The 26036-nt window shown below is 45.5% G+C and overlaps 1 protein-coding gene across 2 annotated transcripts in view; it reads left to right on the top strand.

Moving 5' to 3' along the window:
• Positions 1–3421: 3421 nt before the first annotated feature.
• ICA1 (islet cell autoantigen 1) overlaps positions 3422–26036 on the top strand; it is a 216271-nt gene continuing 193656 nt past the window's right edge. The window contains exons 1-2 of one of the 2 annotated variants that reach the window (XM_030201026.1): positions 3422–3534; positions 25965–26006. In XM_030201026.1, coding sequence (XP_030056886.1) covers positions 25990–26006 — 17 coding nt within the window. In that variant the 5' untranslated portion in view covers positions 3422–3534; positions 25965–25989. Of the gene's footprint in view, positions 3569–25964; positions 26007–26036 lie in introns of both variants that reach the window. The other variant, XM_030201035.1, reaches the window with a different exon arrangement.

Here is a 26036-nt window from a genome sequence, read left to right as displayed (position 1 = left end):
CCTTGGTCCACGTGGGTGTTGTCTATAGACCCCCGACACATTTGGAAGAACTAGATAAAGATCTGATCGCTGATATTCAAAAGTTGGGGAAGAAAAGAGAGGTGCTGTTGTTGGGAGATTTTAATCTGCCGGATGTAGATTGGAAGGTTCCGTCTGCAAAATCAGAAAGAAGTAGAGAGATTGTGGATGCTTTCCAAAGTGCTCAGCTCAGACAAATGGTGAACGAACCCACGAGGGAGGGAGCCACGTTGGATCTGGTGCTCACGAATGGGGATAGTGTGTCAAATGTCCAAGTGGCTGCACACCTGGGAAACAGTGACCATCAAACGGTTTGTTTTGATATAACGGCTCATGTGGATGGCAGCCACTCTAAACTCAAAGTCCTGGATTTCAAGCGAGCTGACTTTAACAAAATGGAAGAATACCTAAGGAAGGAGCTGAGGGGCTGGGAGGACATACGAGAAGTGGAAGGACAGTGGTCCAGGCTAAAAGAAGTAATAAACAGGGCCACAGACCTTTATGTAAGGAGGGTAAATAAAAGCAAGAGAAAAAGGAAACCAATATGGTTTTCAAAGCAAGTGGCTGAGAAAATAAAGGCTAAAGAGTTAGCGTTCCAGAAATACAAAAAATCTCAAGTAGAGGAACACGGGGAGGAATACCGGATGAAACTGAAAGAAGCCAAGAGAGAGGTACGTCTGGCGAAGGCGCAAGCGGAAGAACAAATGGCTAGAAATGTACGGAGGGGAGACAAAAACTTCTTCAGGTATATTAGTGAAAGGAGAAAGACTAAAAAGGGGATTGTAAGACTAAAAGATACAGCAAAACGCTATGTAGAAAATGATGAAGAAAAAGCCAATTTGCTAAATAGATACTTTTGTTCTGTTTTTACTGAAGAAAATCCTGGGGAAGGACCGAGAGGGACTGGCAAAAGTACACCTGAAAATGAACTGGATAAAGCACCGTTCACGGAAGAGAGTGTATATGAACAACTTGGAAAGCTAAATGTGGACAAAGCCATGGGGCCGGACGGGATCCACCCCAGAATACTGAGGGAACTCAGAGAGGTTCTGGCGGGTCCTCTTAAAGATTTGTTTAATAAATCCTTGGAGACGGGAGAGGTTCCGAGGGATTGGAGAACGGCGGAGGTGGTCCCTCTTCACAAAAGTGGGGATAGGGAAGAAGCTGGAAACTACAGGCCGGTAAGCCTCACTTCGGTTATTGGAAAAGTAATGGAAGCCATGCTGAAGGAAAGGATAGTGAATTTCCTGGAAGCCAATAAGTTGCAAGATCCCAGACAACATGGTTTCACCAAAGGGAAGTCGTGCCAAACGAATCTCATTGAATTCTTTGACTGGGTGACGGGAGAATTAAATCAAGGACGGGCTATGGACGTCATCTACTTAGATTTCAGCAAGGCTTTTGACACGGTTCCCCACAGGAGGCTCTTGAATAAACTAGAAGGGCTGAAGATAGGACCCGAAGTGGTAAACTGGATTAGGAACTGGTTGACAGGCAGACGCCAGAGGGTGGTGGTAAATGGAGTTCGCTCGGAGGAGGGAAAGGTGAGTAGTGGAGTGCCTCAGGGATCGGTGCTGGGGCCCATTCTGTTCAATATATTTGTGAGTGACATTGCCGAAGAGTTACAAGGTAAAGTTTGCCTTTTTGCGGATGACACCAAGATTTGCAACAGAGTGGACACCCCGGAGGGAGTGGAAAACATGAAAAAAGATCTGAAGAAGCTGGAAAAATGGTCTAACGTTTGGCAATTAAAATTCAATGCGAAGAAATGCAAAGTGATGCACTTAGGGAGTAGAAATCCAAGGGAGGCGTATGTGTTAGGTGGGGAGAGCCTGATAGACACGGACGGGGAGAGGGATCTTGGGGTGATAGTATCTGAGGACCTGAAGGCGATGAAACAGTGCGACAAGGCGGTGGCCGTAGCGAGAAGGTTGCTAGGCTGTATAGAGAGAGGTGTGACCAGCAGAAAAAAGGAGGTTTTAATGCCCCTGTATAAGACGTTGGTGAGGCCCCACCTGGAGTATTGTGTTCAGTTTTGGAGGCCGTACCTTGCGAAGGATGTTAAAAAAATGGAAGCGGTGCAAAGAAAAGCTACGAGGATGGTATGGGAGTTGCGTTCCAAGACGTATGAAGAGAGGCTTGCTGACCTGAACATGTATACTCTGGAGGAAAGGAGGAACAGGGGTGATATGATACAGACGTTCAAATATTTGAAAGGTATTAATCCGCAAACGAATCTTTTCCGGAGATGGGAAGGCGGTAGAACGAGAGGACTTGAAATGAGATTGAAGGGGGGCAGACTCAGGAAAGATGTCAGGAAGTATTTCTTCACGGAGAGGGTGGTGAACGCTTGGAATGCCCTCCCGCGGGAGGTGGTGGAGATGAAAACGGTAACGGAATTCAAGCATGCGTGGGACAGGCATAAAGGAATCCTGTGCAGAAGGAATGGATCCACAGAAGCTTAACTGAAATTGGGAGGCAGGGGGAAGAGGGGTTGGTGGTTGAGAGGCTAGGATGGGGGAGGGCAGACTTTTTATACGGGGTCTGTGCCGGAGCCGGTGATGGGAGGAGGGACTGGTGGTTGGGAGATGGGAAATACTGCTGCACAGATTTATACGGCTGTGCCCTGGAAAAGACAGGTACAAATCAGGGTAAGGTATACACATATGAGTTTATCGTGGGCAGACTAGATGGACCGTGCAGGTCTTTTTCTGCCGTCATCTACTATGTTACTATGTTACAATAAAAAAGGAATCAAATCTTATTTTGTCTATGTTTTATTTTATTCTATTTCTATTGCCGGCCTTAAGTTTGAAAGAACTGCACAGTGCCTCGAGCAACCTCCCACACATAGTTGTAGACCCCAGAGCTTACAGAAATAATACAAGAAGCACTCAACAACCTTAGCACTTCTCCCTACCATTGAGTGACCAGATCAGTGAGGAAAACCATCAGTAACCCACCTGAACTACTTTTGACCCATGAAACCTTTTCCCGTTTGTAAAGGAGCAACATAACTCATCCAGCCTGCCCTCTGCACACTATTTAAGCGAAACAGCACCTCACCCTGTAGTGCACAGCACACACTCCAAAATAGCAATCGTTACAGTCACCGTCCCCTATTATTCCCCGCCTTTAATAGCAAACCGCGTCCACTCCCTTTCACCAAGAATACGTCAGCAAGAAACATGCGCAATAGCACGCGGGCGGGCGTATTTTTCTCACGGTGACGTTCACATTCTGCGAATACAGAGGTTAAATCAGAACGCAGCGGCAGAAGCACCCAAAGGAGGAGCACCAGTCTCCTTAGAAGCTGTGACGTTTCATTTATGATGCGCATGCGTAAAAGTAGCACCTGATGGACAAGAACCGGCGGTTGCTTTATGAGCTGTGACGTTTCCTTTTTGATGCGCATGCGTGCGAATCGTGTTTGCATTTGGGTAGTCGCGGGTTCTGAATGCAGGATCTAAGAGGGAGAAAGGAGGGGAGCAGGGAATCATTGTCAACGGCAACAAGGTAAAGAAAAAGAAAGATCATCACTATCCTGCAGGTACCCGTGCGATCCTATATCTGCATATCAGCTCTTTGGGGCATTAGTGCAGCGGAGAGCGGCAGAAAAGTTGGTGGGGCCAGGGCCCGGTGTTCACCCCCTTCCGATGCTTATGCATGAGTACAGGTTGGAAAGTGACTGGCTCACTGGAGATCCTGGATATCTAACTTACTTTTTTTCACCTGCGCGCATCTTGGGGTTTCGATCAGTACTGGTAGCTGATGCTTTTTGATATATATGTGCTTGTGAGGTTGATTTATTTCTAACAGCTGATGCTTGTGCAGCTGTTTTGATTCTCTACTTTGAGTTTTGAAAAATATTCTATTGAGTATAATTGAAAATACAAAAATATATAGTTACTTGCGAAAACTTCTCTGGCTCTGCTTGGAATAGTGTCGGCAGGTAAGACTAGTACCTGGCCGCCTGTTGTCAGTGACAGATGCAGACTGTGTGGGGGAGGTCCACGTCTGCGCTTGCTTACTCACTGTTTGTTCTAGAGGTACTGCCTGAGGCAGGAAGCTCATTTCACGAGGAAGTATTGGCCAGCTGATTTTAGAAAACTGAATATAATTCAAAGGGCGATCTAGAAACAAAATCCATAGAATAAGCAATACAGTATATATATTTTAAAAAATGGACAATGACACGTGCATAATCTAACTTAAAAAAATCTTCATAGAATATTCAAATGTGCCCTTTTTCTGTATTCGGTTGTGTTTAATATTACTAGAATAGTGCTAGTGTATGTTTCTGCTGTCTGACAGAAAGGTCGTGCCCGAGGCATCTTTAGCTATAGACTCTGTAAGGGGATAGTAGCCACATTAAACAAGGCTGACACAAGCTGTGAGAAGAAGAATTTAAACACTATTGTTTGTTCAGTTGGCAAAGTTGGTCTCTGCCTTTACAATGCTGTCAACTCCTGAAGAAAGCTTGAATCCTCTGGCTTAAATAGAGGCAACTATTGTACATCTTCCAGTGCCAGTTAAATGCTGTCAACGTCATATGGTTATCCAGATGCCCTCTTGTGTGCATTATAAAGAAGTCTTATTCAGGGCATTATGAACTCTTATTCAATAAGGATTTTGTCCTTATGTAGAGACAGGGGATTAAACACTTGTTGAGTAAAGCCCTTGAGGAGCTATTAAAGCAGTGTGTTCCAACCTTTTCAATCCCAAGGCACACCTAACTTTTTAAATATGTTTTGTGCTACACCAGCCTTTGTATATTATTATTTATTTGTTATTATTTATTTATTGCATTTGTATCCCACATTTTCCCACCTATTTGCAGGATCAATGTGGCTTACATAGTATTGTTAACATAGTTGTTCCAGTATATTAGGTATAGTTAGTATTGTGTAGAGGTTGATTAGGGGAAGAAAGAAAAGGAAGGATTTATAAGGGTATTTATAGAAGGTGGGCTTTCATAACTGAATGGGTTGGTGAAGTTGATTAGTGGGGTTGTAGGTTCTCATTGTAGGCCTTGTTGAAGAAATATGTCTTCAGAGATTTGCGGAAGATAGTTGTTTCATTGATTGCTTTCAGGTCTGTGGGTAATGCATTCCATAACTGCGTGCCCATGTAAGAGAAGGTGGTGGCATGCGTCAGCTTGTATTTTAATCCTTTACAGCTGGGGAAGTGCAGGTTGAGAAATTTACGAGATGATCTTGTGGCGTTTCTGGGAGGTAGGTCCACGAGGTTTAGCATGTAGGTTGGGGCGTCTGCGTGAATGATTTTGTGTACAATCGTGCAGATCTTGAATGCAATGCGTTCCTTAAGTGGGAGCCAGTGAAGTTTCTCTCTTAAGGGTTTTGCACTTTCATATTTAGTTTTTCCATATATGAGTCTGGCGGCTGTATTCTGGGCAGTCTGGAGTTTTTTAATAGTCTGTTCTTTAGCGGTCAGTGTAGACAGAAGAGCTGACTCGTATGGCCAGAAGAAAAAAAAAAACAGGAATGCAGTGAATGAACTCAGAGGAGGAGGTGTTGTGTTCTATGTTTATGCTCCACATAGACGGACCTGATTATTCATGCCCTACCGGCTACCTGGTAATTCCCACAGAGTCATATGTGACTATATATGTGTGAAGAAAGGCACTCCTTTTTATTAAAGAGCCATTGCTAGTGTCATGTTGATGTGAGGTGCAGTGAGCAGAGCCCATTTGTTGATCTGGAATTGAGCAGTAGGTAGTGGTAACTTTCTTTTATTCCGTGACACATCAGATCAGATCTGAAGACACATCAGTGGACCATGACACTGATTGGAATACTGTCACGAAATGCCTAGCCACCCTCCTGGGGTTACCCTCAGCCACTTAGAGGGTTTATACCCAGCACAGCTCAGGTCCGCCTGCAACTGCCACTTGTTCTCTACACTAGCATCCTCCTCCCGACTGGGTCACAACTGCCTCTGGCAAGTCTCCTACTCTCCAATTATCCCCAGTGATTTCTAGGTTACTGGACCACACTCCCAGTGGTCCCACAGTTCCCAGAAAGCACTCGCAGACCCAACACACAAACTACCATGATTCTTTATCAGTCCAGACAGGCAGAATGAATAAACAAATTTGATTATTCTCAGAACTTGGAACAGTGGACAAAAAAAAATGTGCAATTAGCAAACAGTAACAAGTAACTGAAAAATGGATCAATTAGAAAACTAACTAAACATTTGCATACTTCCTAGAAAGAACCTGAGGATATCAAGACATATAGCTTGTTCACCAATTATCAAATATAAGTGGTTTTTTACAGGGCTTTAGCAAAGAGCGCTCACTCTCTCTGTCTCTGTCTTCTCCTGCACTGAAACTGAGACTTGAAACCAATAAATTTCAAATGAGGTGAGCTCCTGGGCCAATCAGAGCCCAGTCAAAATATATACTACTTCTTGGTTCCTGTTTGTGTCAAACTAAAGAAAAAACACTCAGTTCTCTATAACAGCTTTACAGCAAAGAACCACCACCTGCTGGCCAAATAGGAGAAATACACTTCAGAACATAATCAATGCAGGAAAATATCCAATACATTTTAAAGACGTAAAGCACACTGGGGGAGATGCACTAAAAAAATCGTTAAAGCCCTTCCCTTACCGATTCCCTTAGCGAATCGGTAAGGAAAAGGAATGCAAATGAACTGCTCGTTGTAGCTCACTTGCAGTCTCTATTCCATCAGTAAAGAGTCGGCCAGTCGTCCAGTCGAGCATGCGCAGAGCAGCCAAGCGTTATGCTGGCTGCTCTGCGCATGCCAAATACGTCCAAAAAGCACCTAACACCCATCTCAAAACAAAAAAGAACAAGCTGCGTGTCCGAAGTGCTCGTGAGGGACTTTAAAAAAATTTTTTTTTGAAGTTATGGCACCTTCGCTATACCTTTGGCCGTCCCTGCTCCTCCCTGTGCCACCGGGAAAGGGAAGACGCCGCGCCGCTCACCCGCTCCACAGCCTGCTGCAGGAAGGCTCCGGTGTTCCTCCCTTCCGTGATCCCGGCACAGCCGCCACCCCTGAGAGCCCACCCCGGGCAAGAAAAGTGCAGGAGAGCGCAGTTGAGGACGTCCATCGTCCACGTCTTCAACTCCCGTCCATCTTCTGCCCCTAGGTCTCTCACAGCCAATCACAGTGCGTTTAGCTCTCACTGGTGTCAGCTAAACGCGCTGTGATTGGCTGAGAGGCCGTCGGGGGGGGGGGGGAATCATAATCGTTCATTAGCCCTCTCTTCAGCTGCCGATGAGGAAGGGAAAAATGTCTCAAAGGAAGATTTAAAACAGAAGAGCGAGAGTAAAAATGAAGAAGTACAACATCCTTTTTTTTTGTTTCGTTGTTTTGCGTGAAGGATGTCCATAAAGGACGTCCCGGATGAGCACTTGGACAGTTGGGGTTTTTATTATTAAGTGAAGGACGTCCAAAAAGAACATCTTTGGAGTGGGGTTTTTTTTTTCAGGTGAAGGACGTCCAAAAAGGACGTCCATGACAACATTTTTTACTTCTGATTCTTTCCTTTGCCCCAATAAGAGGTGTAGACCTCCCGTTAGGTTTTCCACAGTAAGGGGATCGGAAAATGGTAGTGCATCTCATTATAATAGCCTTTGGATCATCTGCATTCCATTTTCGTTAGCTGCTACAGTTATCGGAAAATGGCTCGGAGAAGCCTTTAGTGCATGCCACGGTTTACTACTTGCTCGTTAAGTTTAGTGCATCTGGCCCACTGTTTCTTCACAAAAACACAAAACTAAAGCTCATTAAGACCATAAGGATAGGCTTGAACAGTACCTCAGGTGGCAATTGCTGTTTGCAGCCACAAGGTCAGTCCCTGGTTTGATCTTTGTATCTAGTCTTCTGGTTCTTAGATTAGCTAGTTAGGCTGAGGAGCCAGCGTTTACGACCCCTTGATGGGGAAGGGAGTTGCGGTCATTGTTTAAGGGTGACACCCAGAGGCGTAGCCAGGTTTTGAGGTCAGGGGGAGCAGACTTTTGTAAAATAGGCACGGTGTCGACTAGGCAGCAGTGCCGATGTTGTCGCTTTGGTGCCATGGCTGTGACCAGCAATGATTTAACACAGATTGCCTCTGCTGTGTCCTGCCTATGAGGAAAAAGTTACATCAGGAGGCCAGACACAGCAGATGTCCCAGGACTGGTGGGAGCAGGCAGCCTGTCTTCTTAACTAGAAGTAAAAATATTTCAAATTGTGACCATCACCTCAGGGACAGCACACACACTCCTTCCACTGCTGGACACTTTTTTAAATCAGATGGGCTTTTGTACTGAGCATTTTACTTTGGGTGACAAGGGCCGCCCTTGCCCCAGAGCCTACTTTCAAATAGGGCCAGATACTTTGTGAAATAACACAAAATTCTGCAAGATGACACTCAAAACCTATACTGAAAACTAACACACCATAACAGCCCTAACCCACCTATGAAAAGAGAGTGATATAAATATTATACTGGGCCTTAGAGCACCAGTATACCAGCTGCTGGAACAAGCTAGACCTTTCTTACACAGACACTATATGCTAGCACAGGGATGGGCAGCCTCAGTCCTCGAGAACAGCAAGCCAGTCGAATTGTCAGGATTTCCCCAATGAATATGCATCCTCCTGTGAAAAATTACCTCAAAACGTTACAATAATATATTAATTAATTACCCTAGTAACTTTGGCTGTTTTTAATATTTTGTTATTCTTTATTTATGCTTTATTCCTTTACAAATTTATAAAACATTAAAACTCCCTTACCCTCACACTTTCAATCACACACATCAATACCATACTGACATTAAATTACTTCAAATCCACAGTGTGAGTGATTCAAACTTCCACATGTTCCAAAGTAAACTCTAACCCATGCAGTAACAACACCCTTTATCACCCCTTTCTCTGTATACGATTTTATTGTGATTCTCTTTCTAACAAAAAAGTTCTCGATGTCCAGTAAAACAGTCTGAAGGACTCTCTCTGATGTCAAAGCAGTCTCTTATCTTAAGATGTTTTCTTTTCCCAGTGGGTTGTTAATTGCCTCTTTCTTTCAATTTACATCCCAATATAATGGACTTCAATCTGAGGGCTGCTGTTTTCCTGGGAAACCAGCAGCTGTGCCCATAGAGCTGCTGCTATGACCCCACCTGCGGCTTTCTTTCTTTTGTTACTTTTACTTCGCAGCCAATTAGTCAGGCAGTGCGGCACCAACCAATAAGTGAGAGGCAGGTCAGGGAAAGGGAGGAAACCGGTAGTGCTGCAACAGAGCTATGACCCTGTCTTTACTTACTTTTAATTACTTCGCAGCCAAGTTGAGATCCGGGAGGCAGACAAGCAGTATGCGGTGCGAACCAATAAGCGAGGGGCAGGTCAGGGATGGGAAGCTCATGATTCAAGGCGCTTAACTTATGGCACATACTTAGGCGCCACTTTCTTTGAAAATCTGTTTGAGGGAGCGACCGCTCCCCCTGCGCCCCACCTAGCTACGCCACTGGTGACACCTAGTTATTGAGTGCAGGAAGAGCTTTGGTGAATGTCTCCAGCCAAGGCATACCACTGCAGTGACCAGACTGGGAGAGTTTGGGGGAATAGACGATATAAAATAGGAAGAAGAATCTCAGTGTTGCAAAGGAAGGCTCGCAGTGCTTAACCCAACCCTAGTTTCAACTGTAGGAAATTGCTGGCTTAATAAAAATAATTGCAGGATAAGGCTCACTAGCTGCTGATATCTGTGTATGGTAAATCTGTGTATATAGTCCTCATCCCTACTCTCCTTCTTCTCCTTCTTTTTCCTCCTCCTCAAAAGTTTCTACTGAGGAAACTGCCCTTCTTTTTCCTCCTCCTCAAAAGTTTCTACTGAGGAAACTGCCCTTCTTCTTTCCTCCTCCAAATGTACTACCTGTTCCTCTGATCCCATTCCCACTTACCTACTTAACACTATCTCTCCCATTATCATCCCAGTCATCTGTCACATCCTTAATCTTTCACTCTCCACTGCAACTGTTCCTAATGCCTTCAAACATGCTGTTGTTACTCCACTCCTTAAAAAAACCTCACTTGACCCTACCTGTCCCTCCAACTATCGCCCCATCTCCCTTATCCCTTTCCTCTCCAAATTACTTGAACGTGTTCACCAACGTTGTCTTGACTTTCTTCACAACCTATTCTTGACCCACTCCAATCTGGTTTCCGCCCTCTTCACTCTACTGAAACTGCACTTACCAAAGTCTCTAATGACCTACTACTGGCTAAATCCAGAGGTCTCTATTCTATCCTTATCCTTCTTGACCTATCTGCTGCTTTCGACACTTGACCACACTATACTCCTGGATACATTGTCCTCGCCTGGATTCCAGGGCCCTGTTCTTTCCTGGTTCTCCTCTTACCTCTCGCTTCGTTCTTTCAGTGTTCACTCTGGTGGATCCTCTTCAACTTCCATCCCGCTTTCTGTTGGTGTCCTTTTCTCCATCTATACCTCCTCCCTTGGTACCCTGATTTCATCCCATGGCTTTCAATACCATCTTTACGTTGATGACTCTCAGATCTACCTCTCCACCCCTGAAATCGCAACCTCAATCCAGGACAAATTTCAGCCTGCTTGTCCGACATTGCTGCTTGGATGTCTCAACACCATCTAAAACTAAACATGACCAAAACTGAACTTCTCATTTTCCCCCCTAAACCCTCCTCCCCTCTTCCCCCCTTCTCTATCTCTGTTAATGGCTCTCTCATCCTCGGCCCGTAACCTTGGAGTCATCTTTGACTCCTCTCTCTCCTTCTCTGCATATATTCAACAGCTCGCCAAAACCTGTCGTTTCTTTATCTACAACATTAGCAAAATTCGCCCCTTCCTTTCTGAACACCCTTGTCACCTCTCACTTGGACTATTGCAATTTACTTCTCACTGGTCTTCCACTCAGCCATCTCTCTCCTCTCCAATCTGTCCAAAATTCTGCGGCATGACTTATTTTCCGCCAGAATCGTTATACCCACATTAACCCACTCCTCAGGTCACTTCACTGGCTCCCTGTCCGATTCCGCATACAGTTTAAACTTCTTGCACTGACCTTTAAATGTATCCACTCTGCAGCCCCCCATTACCTCTTCACTCTCATCTCTCCCTACATTCCTCCCCGTGAACTCCGTTCACTGGACAAATCTTTTGTCGTTCCCCCTTCTCCTCCACTGCTAACTCCAGGCTTCTCTCCTTTTCTCTCGCGGCACCTTATGCCTGGAATAAACTTCCTGAACCTATACGTCTAGCTCCATCTCTACCTGTTTTCAAATCTATGCTGAAAACCCACCTTTTCACTGCTGCCTTTAGCTCCTAGCCAATACTCAATTGCCCTCCCCTTGTCCCTTCCTTCCTTCTCACCTATTACTTCCCTCACCCGTAACTGTCTTGTCTGTCTGTATTATTTAGATTGTAAGCTCTTTTGAGCAGGGATTGTCTCTTTATATCAGGTGTTCAGCGCTGTGTGCGTTTGGTAGCGCTATACAAATGCTAATAATAATAATATAGTATGCCTAGGTTCAGAAAGTGGAATTTATCTGTTGGAAGCTTGATGAGATCTGTTAGACTCCATCAGTGATGGTGGGGGGCTACCTCTGGCTATTACCAGATGATAGCAGGCTGGCAGTTGGAGCAAGCACCAGAAATGACTGAGTCGGCCTGTACAACTGAAGTAGTTCGGCAACTTTGGGGGATGCAGCATGCTAGTGTGGGATTAAGGAGATGAGGAGAAACCACTGGGGGTTGTGTAGCAACAGGGTGGTAAGCAGAGCCATGTTATAGTGCAGTGTTTCCCAAGTCTGTCCTGGAGTACCCGCTTGCCAGTCAGGTTTTCAGGATAGCCAGAATTAATATGCATGGAAGAGATTTGCATACAATGGAGGCAGTGTATGCAAATCAATCTTGTGCATATTCATTGTGGGTATCCTAAGAGCCTGACTGCCAAGGGGGTACTCCAGGACAGACTTGGGAAACACTGCTATAGTGAATTTCATTGGCTATCAGCAGTTCTGCTATACTGTATCAGCTAGTTTTACTGTACAGAATGCCATTATATTGCAGCATCTCTTGGTGATATCCATATGTTAACCATCGTGGATAAATGTGGCCAGTAGGGATTCCTTCTAGATTAGGGGTATCAAAGCAGGGTCTTTGTGCCCTCTTTCCATTAACCCCTAAAGATGCCATTCTGGTGAAAGAGCAATCCAACTGCTTAGCTAGTCCTTTGTTGCCTCGCACTTTGAACCGTTCATTTTGGATTGGTTTTGTGAATTGTTTGCCAGTGCACCCATTAAACCTATTTCAACCTGACTGTTAAGATATTGTGTGCTCCAGTCTCTGGAATCCGTGGTTTTTTGTTCCCACTTTTCTTCTCTTATTGAGCTGCTCCGTGGGACCTTTTGAGTTCTCCACACACATGGATTCTGTTTGGACCTTTCTAAAAGTCCATAAGCCATTTATTAAGACAGACTTGGGAAAATCTTATTTGCTTATTTCTAGGATAAGCAGCATAAATCTGTTTTACTGTTCTGGGATCTTGCCAGGTACTTGTGATCTGGATTAGCCCCTAGCCATTGTTGGAAACAGGATACTGGACTTGATGTCTGTCCTAGTATGGCAACACTTATGTTCTTATGTTCTAACAGACATCATAGCTACTTATATACAATGTATATAAAATATATTTATATAAAGTTGTGATTTTAGAAACTGTCCAATTGGGGGTGGGGGGAGTGAAAGCCCTCCAAAAATGCTCTAGTACATTTTCGATGGGATAAGCAGTTTCTGCAACTTCAGTATACATACACTGATTCACCATAACTTAGTGGTTAAGGAATTGCTAATTCCAAACTGCCTTTCCTTTTCTTCTCCTCTCTTGATCACAAATACACAGAAAGCATGTATCTATATATTTGCATGTTTCTTTTTATATCTATATCTATTTATATAAATATAGAAAAAATGAAGGCAGATAAAGACCATAGTAGCCTAGTGGTTAGTGCAGCGGACTTTGATCTTGGGGAACTGGGTTTGATTCCCACTGCAGCTCCTTGTGACAGTGGGCAAGTCACTTAACCCTCCATTGCCCCTGGTACAAAATAAGTACCTGTGTATATGTAAACCGCTTTGAATGTAGTTGCAAAATACCACAGAAAGGCGGTATATCAAGTCCTATTTCCCATATGGCCTATCCAGGTTGCCCATATATACCATCTGCTATTCCTTCCTTTCCCTTAGAGATCCTGTGTACTTGTTCCAAGCTTTCTTGAATTCAGCTACAGTTTTGGTCTCCACCAGGAGGCTGTTTCACAAATTCACCGCCCTTTCTGTGAAGAAGTATTTCCTTAGGTTACTTCTGAGTCTATCCCCTATCACCTTCATTCTATGCCCCCCTCATTCCAGAGTTTCCTTTCAATTGAAAGTGACTTGCCTTATGGGCATTTATGGTATGTGGGTATTTAAATGTCTCTATCATATCTCCCCTCTCCCGCCTTTCTCTTAAAGTATACTTATTGAGATCATTAAGTCTGTCCCCCATACACTTTGTGATGAAGACCACTGACCATTTTAATAGCAACCCTCTGGACCAACTTCATCCTGTTTCTTTCTTTTTGAAGGTGTGGTCTTCAGAATTGTACACGATATTCAAAATGAGGTCTCACCAGAGTCTTATACAGGGCATCATCAAGGTTGTTAAAACACATGCGGACTGTGAAAAATTGCAGGAAGACCTTATGAAATTGGAAGACTGAGCATCCAAATGGCAGATGAAATTTAATGTATATAAACGCAAAGTGATGCACATTGGAAAGAATAATCCAAATCATAGTTACCTGATGCTAGGTTCCACCTTGGAGGTCAGCACCCAAGAAAAAGATCAAGGTGTTGTTGCAGCAGCAGCAGCCAAAAAAGCAAACAGGATGCTAGGAATTATTAGGAAAGGGATGGTGACTAAGACTGAAAATATTATAATGCCTTTGTATCACTCCATGGTGTAACCTCACCTTCAGCATTGCGTTCGGTTCTGGTCACAGTATTTCAAAAAAAGATATAACGCTGTTAGGTGCACGGTATGTGGGAAGGCCACCGGTTTCTCTCCTTTTGGCTCCTTAGCCCCATCTGTGATGACTACCTCCATGGAGTGTCGCGTTCGTGAGTCCTTGTGCCGGGTGGAGCACAGAGACGAGGACTCGCATCTGCGCTCTGCTGGGCAGCTGAGCAACCCCGAGGCTTCACCTGTGGTGACCGCCGTTCCCCGAGGGTTGAGCCCCCAGGTGCGGGCGGCCAACAGGTCTTCCGGATGCAGGCAGGGGTCAGAGGTGGCCGCAAGCAGCAGGCAGAGAGTAATCTGAGTTCAGACAGTAGGCAGAGACAGGCAATAGGCAGTGAGTAATCCGGGTTCAGGCAGTAGTCAGGGACAGGCAGCAGGCAAAGAGTAATCCGTGTTCAGGCAGTAGTCGGAGACAGGCAGCAGGTAGAGAGCAATCCAGGTTCAGGCAGAAGTCAGCAATGAGGGTTAGCAGAAAAACACACGAGCACAAAGCAAACCTACCGAAGTAGAAGCTGAAGCACGGAGCCCAGGAGGAGATCAGCTGATAAAGGTCTGATGTCAGGAGGATGCAGCAGGTTGAAGGGTGCTGCCACAGGACAGAGAGCAGGAGGAGGGGAAGACTGGGAGGCCAATAGCGGAGCAAGGTAGGACTAAAGAACGGTACTGTGTCTGGCCCTGATGGGTTTTCGCCTGAATATTATAAGCTTATGTTCTTACAAATTAGCAGCCCTCTGATTGTAGCTCTTGGCTCTTTTCCTACAGTCAACAGTGATGCTCTGATAACTCTACCACCTAAACCAGGGAAACCGTTGGATCGTCCAGATTCTTATTGCCCGATTTTCTTTGATTAATGTAGCTCTAAAGATTTTCTGTAGGATTCTGGCTGGTCGTCTGACATTCCAATTTTCGTCTTTCATAGGAGAACACCAGTTGTGCTTTGTTCGCGGTCGTCAGTCTCTTATGTTTGGAAGGTGTTGCTTTCCATTTCTCAAAGTCACAGAACTCAAGAGCCATTGCTCTTAGTTTAGATGCAGAAAAAGGTGTGGTAGGACTACCTTTTTCAAGTGTTACCTTATGTGGGACTTACTGGGTGGCTTCTTCAGGCGATACAAGCCTTATATTCCTCACCTAAAGTTTCTCTCTTAGTTAATAGTCTGCAAACCCCAGCGTTCCCAGTTTCTCGGGACACCCGTCAAGGCTTTGTCCCCCTTATTGTTTTTAGTTTATTTGGAACCTTTTCTCTGAACCACTACTACTACTACTACTATTTAACATTTCTAGAGCGCTACAAAGTGTACGCAGCGCTGTACAAACACAGAAGAAAGACAGTCCCTGCTCAAAGAGCTTACAATCTAATAGACAAAAAGTAAAGCATTTAAATTTAAAATATTTAAGCAGTCAAGCACAAGAGAACAGTCACAGAAGGACAGAAGATGTTGAAGGGTGGTCAGTGTGATTAGGTGTAACTCTGGTTGGAGTAGTGGGAGAAGGTGATAGAAGAATAGAAATGGGTGAGGTAAAGTAATGAGTGGGTTGATAGGGAGGTTATATAAGACATGTCACTCTAGGGGTGGGTGGGTAGAGGGGTAGGGTGGGTGGAAGCAGGAGAAGGTATTCTCTGCAGCCTATCTGTGAGATGGAAAATGCTCTCTGAAGCTGCTGCTATAAGTTGTTAGTTTTCTCTTGTTGTTAGTCACCATTCAACGTGACTCCGATATTATTGGCATTTCTGTATTCTCCCTGTCTGTAATAGCCTTGGCTTGATACTCTTTTTAGCTCTGACCAGCTTGCAACAGTGTCTTCCAGCATCGTGGACGAATTTGGCTATTCTTCTGGGTTTACTTTAAATTTACTAAAGTCAGTTTCATTTCCCATTCAATCTACAATATGCATCTCTGGTGGGGAAGTTTCCACTCTCTTGAGCGTCAGGTTTTCTAAACTATCTTGGTGTTATATCAGCTGACGTCTCCCAGTTGTATGAGCAGAATATTGGCCCTTTGCATTCTTTACCAAGTCACTCTGCCCTTGTCTCTTTTAGGTAAGATCGCTCGTTACAACATGATTATGGTTTCAGAAGAAACGTAGCAATGAGCAGTTTTTGCTGAGATCCCTTTTGCGCTACCTATGGAATGGCAAACATTTGCGGTTGCCAGCGCCCCAACGTTTTCTTACCTGCCCCGGGGGACGGGGTTGAGGGCGGGGTCTGCTGAGTGTCAAACCTTTCGCTGTGGCTTGTTGCATGAGGCAACTCATGGATTGGTTTTGTAATACTTCATATTTTTTTTTGCACTGTGGAGGAAACTGGTTTGTTTTCTCCCTACCATTTTAGTTTCTGATTACATTCCCCAGCAGCAGGTTAATTGAAACCCCCTTGCCTTTTACTTTCTTTTCACTTCCCCTGTGGCTGGCCTGGTGGTGGATCTACTGCCATTACGGTTTGTCTGCAGTGGTCTCTCCCTTGTAACCGATTTGTGGCAGTCCGGATTTTCCAATGGGCAGCACATCTAATTTTCGCAATTGGACGGTATTTTGTATCTATATCATCTTTTCTCAGATGATGAGATGCTTAAATCCTTTGATTGCTTGAAGATGGAATATGGTTTGACACAGAGAGACTCTTTTTCCTGTATACAGATCTGTCATTGTATTTCATCCCTCCCTGCTGAATCTTGTGGTTTGGGATAAATTATACACATGGTTTGGCTTGGATGCACAACTCTTGATTCCTATGAAGTATCAGCATAGTGGGTTGTGGGAAACGTTTAAGGTTTACGATTATATGCTTTAGTGAGTAAATGGGGGAGTGAACTGTCTTTTTCTTTACAGGGACACCACCTGAAGTCTTGTCTTTTGGGAATTTCAAAACTTACTGAGAATGTACTACTGTGTGAATTGCATTATAAATTCTTATGAGAATGTACATCTCTCCTAGTTAAGCATTTAGACCGCCCTTTTGCTCTCATGATGTGTGCTTAAAATCCACTGGCACTAATGCGCATCTGGGCCATCTATTTTAGTCATGCCTGACTATTTTCCAGTTTTGGAAGCAACTGTTCGCTCATGTCTCCAACCTCTGTCATGTAACATGGCGTCCTGACTTTCTCTGTTTTTGATGTTTTCACTGTCACCACTGCCCAGAGGCCTTCTTATCTTCTTAAAACTTGCTGTTCCTTATCACTTGCAGCAGATAAATCCAGAAACTAGTGGGTTAAGTCCGCCTACCAGCAGGTGAAGATAGAGATAAACAACTAAAGGCAGTGATGCCAACCGTTAGCTCCTTCCTCAGTTAGTATGTCTCTATCTCAGCAGGTGGTGGACGGCTTTTTCTCCAGCTCCTGGGCCCAAGGCCTCTGAGGGTGTTCCTGGGCCGGTGGCCAGTTTGAGCCAGGGGTGGTGGACTGGTGGTGTCCCCTTTGGCAGCATACGCAGTTGCTGGGTCCCTGCTGCACCTCAAATTCCCTCTGAACAGGCTTTTGCTGTTCCTTTCCTTCCCTGTTTGTTTCTGCCTCCTCACTAAAAAAAAAAAAAAAAGAGAACCATAGAATTTATTTAAAAGAGAAAGAGAAGCACAGGGAAGTGTGTTTTTGCTGAGAACAGGTTTGTGTTACTGTTGTCTGAGTCCTGTTTTCTGTTGCCTGCTTGTCTGAGCCTGCCTCAAAGTGGAGTCAGAGTTTTTTTTTTCTTCGGCTCATTATCCATGGTAAGTCCTGCTGGGTTCCTGTTTGGGGACGGGTGTTGGCAGTGGAGGCGGTAAAACGCTGTTCCCGATGCGGGAAACGGCATTTGGCAGCGGGCCTTTGCAGCGCGGGGTGCGCTGATTTGGCGGGACTCGACGGAGTGGTGCCCCCCCCCCCCGAGAGCGTGCTTTCCCGCCCAGAGCCTGGCGATTCTCATGCCATTTTGCGATTGGTCGTGGAGCCGGCTCCGGTAGCGGTTTTGGGCAAAGCTTCTTCTCCGCTGATAGGGGAGTCAGGGGGGCCATCAGGCACTGTGGGCGGTGGTGCAGATGCCATGGCTGCGACCTCCTCCTTTGCGGGGGAGGGGTTTACAGCTTCAGCCTTTGATCCTCTCAGGGGGTCTGGGGGTAACCAAGAGATTTGGGGTTTTTCCCCAGAGGATTTCTCCTCCCTTTTTAAGGGGCTCTCTTTGGGGTCTGAGAAGGGGTCCTGCATACAGTCGCCTGCAGCTTCCTCCATGGTGGCTCTCTCGGAGCAGACGGTGGTAGAGGATGTGGAGGACGGTGTCCTCACTGACCAACTGGAGGACTCTTCCGCCGTGAAGATTTTCCATAAGGGGGAGTTGTCCTCCTTTATCTCTCAGGTGCTGGAAGCCCTGAATATAGAGGACCCTGAGGTTGCGGCTTCTCAGGCGGTCAACCCCTAGATGGCTAGTACCAGACGACCTTCTAATGCCTTTCTGGTACATGAAGCTATTGAAGAGTTGATTTTGGCCCATTGGGAGGATCCGGATGGGGGGCTGAAAGTAGCCAGGGCTATGGCCAGGCTATATCCGGTTTCAGTGGACTGTTTAGAGCAGTTTGCTCTACCTAGGGTGGATGCCCTAGTGACGGCGGTCACTAAGAAGACTACTCTTCCAGTGGAAGGTGGTGTGGCACTTAAGGATATGCAAGACAGATGGCTAGAGGCCTCTTTAAAACATGCCTTTGAGGTGGCCGCTTTGACACTTCAAGCTTCTGTTTGTAGTTTTTATGCAGCTAGAGCTTGTCTCAGTTGGCTACATTCTGTCATGGATTCGATTTCAGAGTCTGATATGCTGGGAATTCCTCAGATGTCACTGATGGATATTGGACTGGCCTGCTTGGCGGATGCCTTGTATGATTTGCTCCGTGCTTCGGCCAAACTGCTTCCTCTCGGCGTCTTCTGCGTCTCCGTTATTGGGCCGCAGATTTGACCTCTGAGCAGTGGCTCATTAAATTGCCTTTCCGAGGGAAATTGCTTTTTGGGGAAGACCTAGAAAAGATTGTTAAAGATTTGGGGGATTCCAAATCTCAGTGTCTTCCGGAGGATAGACCCAAGTCTACTTCCAGGCAGGGAGCCTCGAGGTCACGTTTCAGAGAGACGCAACGGTATCGCCGGGGCGGTCCAACGCAGCCTTTCAGTGTCCTCATTTTGGGCAGCGTTCTTCCTTTTGCAACGAGAAGCGTCCGGCTGGACCCCCCTCTCGTCAGGGGGCTCCTTCTCGGGCCTCCCAATGATGGGGTGCAGGTCCACTCGGGAGGAGAGCAGATCGGTGGTCGGCTCTCTCTGTTTCTTCCAGAGTGGGCCAAAATTACTTCGGACCAGTGGGTCCTCGATGTGGTGTGATAAGGTTACAAGCTAGAATTCTTCTCTCCCATCACAGACTTTTTTCTGGAGTCCCACTGTGTATCGCGGGCCAAGAGGACAGTGGTTCTGCAGTGTTTGCGAGACCTGCTAAGGATAGGGGCTATTGTGCCTGTTCCTCCTCTCGAAAGGCACACAGGTTGGTGCTCCATCTTCTTTGTGGTTCCAAAGAAGGGAGGGGCTTTTCGGCCTATTCTCGATTTCAGAAAAGTAAACCAGTTTTTTCGGGTTCGTCACTTTCGCATGGAGACATTAAGGGCAGTTATTGCTGCTGTTCAACCAGGTGAGTTTTTGAAGGCTCTTGATTTGAGGGAAGCTTACCTGCACATTCCCATTTGGCAGCCCCATCAGAGATTTCTCAGAAGATTTGCGGTGCTGGGTCAGCACTTCCAGTTTTGAGCCCTTCCTTTCGGAATTTCCACTGCCCCTTGCACTTTTTCCAAGGTCATGGTGGTGGTGGCGGCATTCCTGCAGAAGGAGGGGATTCGAGTGCATCAATATCTCGACGACTGGCTGATTCGGGCGACGACAGCAGAGGAGAGTTGAGTGGTCACTGACCGAGTGATTGCGGGGCAAAGGATCAAATTGCTCTGTCAGGTACAGACCTTATTGAGTTGTTGCGCTCCCCGAGTATGGGACTGTGTTCAGCTCCTCGGTTCCATGACAGCGACCTTGGAGGTCATTCCATGGACAAGGGCTCACATTCGGCCTCTTCAGAATTTCCTTTTGAGCAGATGGTCGCTGACGTCGCTGGATTCTCAACGACGCCTTCCTTGGTCAAGCCGGGCCATGGACAGTCTTGCGTGGTGGCTCTGGTCAGCCAGTTGGCAGAAGGGTGGTTCTCTGGCATCACCCAATTGGGTGGTAGTTGTGACGGATGCCAATCCTTGTGGGCTGGGGAGCCCATTGTCTTCATCGAGTAGCCCAGGGATCATGGACCCCTCTCGAAGCGACTTGGCCGGTAAATCGTCTGGAGTTGCGAGCAGTCGTGAATGCGCTGTGGAGTTTTCAGGACCTTCTGCAGGGGCAGGCAGTTTGTGTATTCTCGGACAACACCACGACGGTGGCCTACATCAATTGGCAGGGGGGCACTCGCAGTCTTCCCTTGGCAGTGGAAGCGTCTCGTCTTCTAGTATGGGTGGAAGCGCATGTTCAGAATCTGTCGGCAGCGCACACTGCGGGTCAAGACAATGTTTAAGCGGATTTTCTCAGCCGGACTGTTTTGGATGCAGCAGAATGGACGCTGTCGGACTCGGCTTTTCGGCTGATCTGTCAACGTTGGGGAAGACCAGTAATGGATCTCATGGCCATGGCTTGCAATGCCAAAGTTCCCCAGTTCTTCAGCCACAAACATCAGCCAGGATCCGCAGGATTGTACGCTCTTCTCCAGCTATGGCCGGAACAACAGCTACTGTATGTTTTTCCTCCGTGGCCTCTGATAGGGAGAGTTCTTTGCCGCATAGGGCGGCATCGGGGGCCGGTCGTTCTAGTGGCCCCAGACTGGCCGTGATGGCCATGGTATGCGGATTTCGTTCGAGCACTCTCAGAGCCACCATTGCGACTCCCTCCCACTTTGGTCTTAAGGCCTGGCTATTGAGAGGCGGCAGCTGAGGAAGAAGGGATTTTCAGGACCAGTCATTGCCACTCTTTTGGGGCACGGAAGCAGTCTACTTCAGCAGCGTATGCGCAAGCGTGGAAAGCTTTCTCGGCGTGGTGTGCTTTGCATGCTGAATCGCCTTTGTGGGCGGAAATTCCGGTTATTCTGGAGTTCCTTCAGGATGGTCTTCAAAAGGGATTGGCATGTAATTCCCTTCGAGTGCAGGTTGCCGTTCTAGCTTGTAAAAATGATGGATGAGGTGGGGGGGGGGGCTGTGCAGGGGGGGCTGTAAAAAAGATGGATGGAATGTGGGTGCAGGGAGGGGAGCTGAAAGATTATGTAAGCTGGCTACAGCAGGACACCTTAGGAAAGGAAGAGAATGGCAGAAATGTTGTGTGCTATGTTGAGGAAGGAAAGAAAGAGAGGGGCCCATTTTGAGCAGCCCACAGTTCTACCAATGTGCACTCTTTCTGTTTCTTTGGTTTTGCACTGTATGCAGAGTATGGCTTCTTGGGCTTCGGATTAATTTTTGTCTATGTATTTCTATTTTTAGTTTGTGGTTACTTATTCTATACTTCATGAGGGGCTACCTCTGTTCATGTGTGAAAAAGTCTGGGTATTCTGATAGCATCAAATGTCTGTGTAGGATTCATCTGTACTAATTCAGGGCTCCTTTTACAAAGCAATGGTACTGATTCCCGTGCGGTAAATGTGACGAAGCCCATTCAGTTCTTGTGGGCGTTGCATGTGCCACAGCTTTGTAAAAGGAGCCCTCTGCTTGTTTTGTTTTCCAGTGGGTCTATTAATATTCTGCTCTCTGCAACGTTCAGGGTGGGGTATTTTTTGTTTTTTGAAGGAAGTGCTTTGTATGACCCCCCCCCCTCCTTCCCCAGGAAGTTAGCATGTAAACATACTAGATTCTGTGGTCTAACTTGTTAAGAATACTTTTTACTTTGTAGTAAAAAAAAATTGTTTTAAGAGCTGTACTTTATTACTTTTACGTAAGTATTTTTTTTAATAAGACTTTCTACCTTCACTGCTTTTGAAGCCAGCACTTTTACTTTTTATTTAAGCACTTTAAGTAGTGAACCCATCTCTGCTCGGAAATAACCTGAGGAAATACTTCTTTGTGAAAAGGGTGATGAATTTGTGGAACGGCTGTCCAGTAGAGGTGGTTGAGATGAAAATTGTATCTGAATTTAAGAAAGCTTGGGACAAGTACATAGGATCTGTAAGGGAGAGTAGATGGCATGGATGGGCACACTGCATAGGCCATATGGTCTTTATCTGCCTTAATTTTTCTCTGTTTCTGTGTTCCTCCACGATGGGGCAGGCTTTGCTTGTTTCACCAGCTGTGGACCCTCACCAGATTGCTTCATTTTTTTGAAGGCGTGAATAAATGTGTCAATAAAAGTGAGCTGGTTGATGTAGTATATCTAAATTTTCAGAAAGCTTTTGACAGAGCTCCTCATGAGAGACTCTTGAAAAAGATTAAAGAGTCATGGGATAGGAGACAAAGTTCTGTTGTGGATTAGGAATTAATTATTGGACAGAAAACAGGGGGTAGGGTTAAATGGCCATTTCTTTCAATGGAGGAGAGTGGATAGTGGAGTACTGCAGGGATCTGTACTGGGACTGGTGCTATTTAACATATTTATAAATGATCTGGAAATTGGAATGACAAGTGAGGTGATTAAAATTGCGGATGACACAAAACTATTCAAGGTTGTTTAAAACACATGTGGACTGTGAAAAATTGCAGGAAGACCTTAGGAAATTGGAAGTCTGGACATCCAAATGGCTGATGAAATTTTAATGTGGACAAATGCAAAGTGATGCATACTGGGAAGAATAGCCTAAATCCTAACTACCTGATGCTAGGGTCCACCTTGGGGGTCAGCTCCCAAGAAAAAAATCTAGGTAGTGATGTAGATAACACACTGAAATCTTCTGCCCAGTGTGTGGTGGTGGCGGTCAAAAAAAGCAAACAGAATGCTAAGAATTATTAGGAAAGGGATGGTAACTAAGACTAAGAATGCATATTGCCTCTGTATCACTCAATGGTGCAACCTTACCTTGAGTATTGCATTCAGTTCTGGCCGCCGTATCTCAAAAGAGAGAGAAGAGAGAGAGAGAGAGAGAGCGTAATTAGAAAAGATTCAAAGAGGAGCAACCAAGATGATAAAGGGGATGGAACTTCTCTCGTATGAGGAAAGGCTAAAGAGGTTAGGGCTCTTCAGCCTGGAAAAGAGACGGATAAGGGGAGATATTATTCAGGTCTACAAAATCCTGAGTGGTGTTGAACGAGTAGAAGTAAATCAATTTTTTTTACTTGTTCTGAAAGTACAAAGACTAGGGGACACTTGAGGAAGTTACATGGAAATACTTTTTAAAACAAATAGAAGGAAATATTTTTTCTCTCAGTGAATAGTTAAGCTCTGGAACTCCTTGCCAGAGGAGGTGGTAACAGCGGTTAGCGTATCTGGGTTTAAAAAAGGTTTGGACAAATTCCTGGAGGAAAAGTCCATAGTCTGCTATTGAGACAGTCATGGGAAGCAACTGCTTGCCCTGGTATTTGTAGTATGGAGTGTTGCCATGATTTGGGTTTCTGCCAGGTACTTGTGACCTGGCTTGGCCACTGTTGGGAAAACAGGATACTGGGCTAGATGAACCATTGGTCTGACCCAGTATGGCTGCTCTGTTGTTCTTATGTTCTATGTTCTTAATCCAACTCCACCCTCCTAGGCCCGTTTTCTCCGAGGACAAGCAGGCTGCTTGTTCTCACTGATGGGTGACGTCCAAGGCAGCCCCTCCAATCGGAACACTTTACTAGCAAAGGCCTTTGCTAGTCCTCGCACGCCGATGCACACCGCGCATGCGTGGCCGTCTTCCCGCCCGAACCGGCTCGTGTTCGTCAGTCTTCTTTTGTCCGCGCTCGGGACGGTCGTGTTTGCGCCGTTCGCGCCCCTTAAGTTGACCCTCGCGCGTCTTTTGACTTTTTGCTATTGTGTTCCAGGCTGCACCCAGGCTGCACTCTCATTCAGATTGTATATAGTTTCAGGTTAATCTGTGTTAAGTCCTTGCCATTCTGAGGCCCAGTTGACCAGTGTTTGTTGTTTTTGGTGAATCTGGGTGCTAGGGATTCCCCACTTGTGAGAACATTGAAGCATCCTTGTCCTTGGGGAGAGCGAAGATACCTGTAGCAGGTATTTTCTGAGGATAGCAGGCTTTATATTCTCACAATCCCTCCCACCTCCCCTTTATTTTATTGCATTTGTATCCCACATTTTCCCACCTATTTGCAGGCGTTGTCTCCTTTATCTTTACTTTTTTTTTTTTTTGCTATAGTATTAAACTGTGGAGACTGCGTCCGTGCGATGGGCAGGAAGGCACTCACGCATGCGTGGTGGAGTTCAGCTCGTGCTCCACAAAGCTCTCATTTAGTTTTGGTAAATTCCGGACCGGGCGACGCTCATCGGTGTCGCCCACTTGTGAGAATATAAAGCCTGCTGTCCTCGGAGAATACCTGCTTCAGGTAAGTATCTTTGCTTTACTTTACTTGACAGCAATTTTTAAATGGTTAACTAAGGACTTAAAGACTAGATCCGTCAGGATGAAAATATTCAACCTACCAAGAAGCTAAATATAAATTTCCATATTTAGCAACTTGGAGCGTACACCTTTTTAAAAAGATACATAAACAGGATGAAGTCAGTCCAGAGAGCAGCTACGAAAATGGTCGGGGTCTTCATCATAAAGCATAGACCTCAATATGTATATTTTGGAAGAAAGATGAGAGAGGGGAGATATTGAGAGGTGAGTCGCTTTCAACAGAATGGAAGCTCTGGAACAAGAGGACATAAGATGAGGTTAAAAGGAGATAGACTCAGAAGTAATCCAAGGAAATACGTATTTACAGAAAGGGTGGTGGATGCTTGGAATGACCTCCCAGTAGGGGTGATGGAGATGAGGACTTTATCTGAATTTAAGAAAGTGTGAGACTTAGGGGGAGGAAGAAATAGTGGATGATATGGATGGGCAGACTGGATGGCTGTATGGCCTTTATCTGGTGTCATTTTACTTGCAGCCATGTATCTTTTGCATCTTTTGCTGAATTTTCAAAGAAATGTTTCTTATTTCATGTTTCTAGATTATTTAGCAAACATAGCCCCTATTGTGTGCATGAAGTTATCGTGGAAGCCTGTGCTGTAGTGTCCACATTTACTGAGGCTCATAATGCTAGGAGTGGCTAAGCAGCACGAACTTTCAAAAGCGCTAATATTGCCATAGGATTGAAACATGTATTATTACTAGAGTACTGTTTCTCAAATGCAGCCTCTTAGCAACATGTGGCTGATGATATTATGGGATGAGAATTAGTGAAGATTTTGGTTCTTACGTGGGCCTTCAGGAGGAGGCACACTACAAAGAATTTGGCTTGTATTGACCAGGTAGAGGAGGAACATGTAGGTAAAAGCCTGCTCCTATGATACTGACTGCCGCTGATTAGCAAGGCAAGAGGTGGGAGTGAGGTACGGAAAGGATGAGGAAAAGAAGAAGAGAGATGGGCAATGGTAGCAGGGAAGAAGGATAGGGAAGATTAAAGGAGAGGAGGAAAAGCAAGAAACAGAGCGCTAGGGGAACTTGGTAAGAGGGGAAGAGAAAAATAGGAGCAGTGATGAGGAGAAATGGAGCAAGTGGAGGAGCAGTGAGAAGGAAAAAAAAAGGGGGTGGTGATTATATTAAGACAATTTATCAATATGGCCACCATTTCTTGTTGGTGACTGCACTGTGAGGCCACCAAAATATGAGAACCCCTGTGGCTAGGGAATCCAATGAAGGGGACAGGATATGGCAGGAGAAGTTTTCTGATTAACATAGGACTCAAAATAATATATATAACCTTGATGTTTGTTGTCTTTCTTTCAAGGCTCCAAAGAAAAGATTGATGAAACATGGATGGTCACAATTAGTAAGTCACTTGTGCATGCTTGTTTCAGTA

This window comes from Microcaecilia unicolor, chromosome 1, assembly GCF_901765095.1.
Source record: "Microcaecilia unicolor chromosome 1, aMicUni1.1, whole genome shotgun sequence".
In the NCBI taxonomy this organism is placed as follows: domain Eukaryota; kingdom Metazoa; phylum Chordata; class Amphibia; order Gymnophiona; family Siphonopidae; genus Microcaecilia; species Microcaecilia unicolor.
Note: the sequence above shows the minus strand (reverse complement) of the source record. Positions and strands in the feature narration are given on the sequence as shown.